Here is a 3,259-nt window from a genome sequence, read left to right as displayed (position 1 = left end):
TTCACCAGCAAGAGAGGGCTCCGATCCCACAGGCTATTTGCGTGTTTATTTGCCGGTCAACCAGTTGCGTATGGTTGCCAAATTCCGTCTTTGTTGTTGGCCTTTGGAGGTCAACAAAGGACACCATAGGCCGAGAGAGTGCCGTACGTGTCAGGTCTGTACGTCGGGTAAGGTTGAGGATGAATATCATGTGCTCATGGAGTGTGAGGCGTATACTGAGTTGCGTAATAGGTTTCTGATTAACGTTGAAGATACTGATATGCGCAAGGTATTTCTTAATACCAATCCGAGGAAAATCGCTACTTTCCTTACTGAGGTTTTTGATGAGCGTCAACAGCGTGCTCTGGAGCCTCACGGCTCGTGAGGGCACCCGCCGCGTCGGCGGCGGAAATACTGTAACCACAATACAATACAATACAATACAATACAAAGATCCTCGAGCACTTTGAATAGCTTGTAACTCTTACGTATTACGTACGGCTTCCTGTTGTCCCTCATAACGCAGGTGCTCCTAGTAATGCCGCCGGCGTACTGGCAGGACCTCCGGGTGGGTAGTTGGGTAGTTAGGTGGTTGGTGGTTGAGGTGGTTGTCTTGTTTAATGGCAGTTTCTTCAGTTCCTGTCCCGCTTTCGATTTTGTACAAAAATAGCTGGAGAAAAACAAAATGTATCTTCTATTTGTAAAATATTTTTATTTTATTTTTAAATAATCATTTTAATGAAACACTTTTCATTGTCCGCTCCCTCCTGGGAGGGGCTTCATGCCGATGCTGTCCTGCACAGGAGCTCGCCCGCAAGCAGCAGTCGGCTGCGCCGGCGGACGCGGCCGCCGCGGCGGTGCCGGCAGCGGTGCCGGCAGGGGCGCCGGCAGGGGCGCCACTAGCGCATTGCGCCTTCTCCTTCGACCGCACGCCTTTTGTCCGTATGCACGAGGCGCTGCTGCGGGCAGCGCTGCAGCCGCAGCAGCTGCGGCCGCCGCCGCCGCCCCCGCAGGAGCTTGATACGGACACGGCGTCCCGTCAGGCGGGTCTACCCGTCTTCCCAGACGAATTGTTTCCTGCGGTTCCGCCGCCGCCGCCGCAGCAGCAGCAGGACGTGGAGGAGGTGGAGGTTGGCACTCCTGACGCAGCCGCCGACGAGGAGCTGGCGGAGGTGGCGGCTCAGCTGAGGCTGATGGGCGGTACGGCACTGAATCCGGAGCAACGGCTTGCGTGCGCTGCGATGCTGTGCGGCGCCGGACGTGACCTTCCGTTTGTACTGTTCGGCCCGCCAGGTAGGTTTACCGTTGGCGGTTGACCAGTGACCGTTGGCCCATAATAACTGCATTTCGTTCCTCCTTTCTGGACCACTCTTTTGGTTTTACTGCTCTCTTTCCGCACTTTGATTTAGTCTTGGCGGCTAGGTAGAGAGGCTCTCATGTGTGACGCGTCTGTCTGTCTGTCCCGATCAGGCACCGGCAAGACCGTAACGCTCAAATCCTGAAGGCAGCAGAGCTTCCCCAGCTCGCGCCCTTGATGTTCCGGCCCAGCTCCGGAAGCAGCAATGGCGGGGCCGGGCCCGGGGGCACCAGCCGCCAGCAGCATTCCTTCCCTTTTTACCCCTCCGCCACCACCGCCGCCGCTGGCCGCTCCGCCAAGCTTCTACTGGCGGCTCCGCAGAACTACAGCGCCGATCTAATCACGAGTAGCCTGGCGTGAGTACGGCAGTACGACAGAAGATGCTTAGGTTGAATTATGAATTGTGGAACGAATTTGTTTAGTGGGAGGAGGGGGAGGAGGAGGAGATTACGGCATTCGCTTGCAGGCGTATGAAAGGGGTGCGGAATGTACGGCACGTGCTTTTGACAGGTCGAGAAAAGGAGCTATAAACAAAACATTAGCAAGCATAACCATGTTGTGCCCGGCCCCAACCTGCTATAACCTGCCGTACATTCCCGTGATGCACTCCACCGTTGTATTGTTTGTTTGCAAGGCGGTGCTGGGACCAGTTGGCGGGCGGCGGACGGCTGTTGCGGCTTAACGACCCGAGAAGGTAGGTTGTATTGTACGGGGTTCGTTGCTTGGTAATCCGTACAGGCCGTACACCGTACAGCCATTTTATTGGCAGTGTCAGCGGCTACTTTCTCCCATTTGCAAAACTGCATATTGGGTCAAAATTGGATTTGTAACTGATCCGGCTTGTCGGCATTATCACAAGATTTGGTCGCTGCATCCTGCCGGCCTTCCGGCCCCCACCCCCTCCATGTCCCCCACGTTCCCCACGTCTTTTTCATTTCGTGTTTACTCCGTTTGCCCTCTCCGCGCACAGGCGTGTGGTTGAGGCTAAGGCTGCCGTACTGCCGTACTGCCTCATCGATGAGGCGACCGCCGCATTTCGGCTGCCGACCCCTCAGGAACTCGATCGTGCACAGGTAAAGGCTGACGTACTTCTGCCGTAATATTTTGCCGTACATATGATTTCTATGGACATTGTTGCTACTCTTACAACATTTCCTTTGTTGCGCGCTTGAAAACGAAGTAGTGAGTAGCCCGCATAGCATTTGTTGCCTAAGAACATTTACTTCAATAACCTTCCTTAGGTTGCAAGTTACAAGTTACAAGTTCCGCACAAGTGGGGAGATAATACTTGCCATCCTTGCCGTACATGGCTGAACCCCCCGCTCGGGCCTCCTTATCTCTACCCTCTCAACGCTACCTTCTCATCCCCCCTTCCCGCCCTACACACGTACATACATACGCACACACAGGTGGTCGTTTGCAGCTGCAGCGCCGCGGGAATATTGCATGAGAGCTCCGCCCTCCTGCAGCCCCTGAGATCAATTCAGCAGCAGCAACAACCGAAGGCTGCACGGAAGGCATCCGCGTCCTCATCTGCTAACGGCAATGCTGGCGGCGGCGGCGGCGGCAATAGCAGTAGCATCAATGGCAGTAGCGCCGTCCTGTTCAGCCATGTGCTGGTGGACGAGGCCGGCCAGGTGCTTTCCTGGCCGCGGAGGGCTCTGGGAGGGCAGAGTGGGACGGGGTTAGGATGGGAAATGGAGAGGGGCCTCCTGGCGAATGTCATTTACGGCTTTTCAAAACTTGACTGGATTATGTTCCCCGTCCGTCTGTCCAGTGAAAGAAATAAAATATAATGTATTTTTTAATTTTAATTTTTTAAATTCTTTAATTTTTATTTTCAAATCCGCCCTCCCCCGGTACTCCTCGCAGCCCTTCTGCCCGAGTACTCATCCCGTTACCCTCCGAGCGCCTGGAGTACGG

The 3,259-nt window shown here is 54.9% G+C and overlaps 1 protein-coding gene across 1 annotated transcript; it reads left to right on the top strand.

The window, feature by feature from the left end:
- Positions 1-505: 505 nt before the first annotated feature.
- Positions 506-3,132, top strand: VOLCADRAFT_101109 (uncharacterized protein; the record flags this gene model as incomplete). Its single annotated transcript, XM_002959563.1, has 5 exons — positions 506-547; positions 783-1,210; positions 1,450-1,692; positions 2,307-2,409; positions 2,746-3,132. Coding segments are annotated over 5 exons (1,203 nt in total), but the record flags the coding sequence as incomplete, so codon positions are not given.
- Positions 3,133-3,259: the final 127 nt, after the last annotated feature.

Source organism: Volvox carteri (assembly GCF_000143455.1).
Source record: "Volvox carteri f. nagariensis unplaced genomic scaffold VOLCAscaffold_370, whole genome shotgun sequence".
NCBI classification, from domain to species: domain Eukaryota; kingdom Viridiplantae; phylum Chlorophyta; class Chlorophyceae; order Chlamydomonadales; family Volvocaceae; genus Volvox; species Volvox carteri.
The sequence above is the reverse complement of the archived record's forward strand: the minus strand, read 5'-3'. Positions and strand labels throughout refer to the sequence as shown.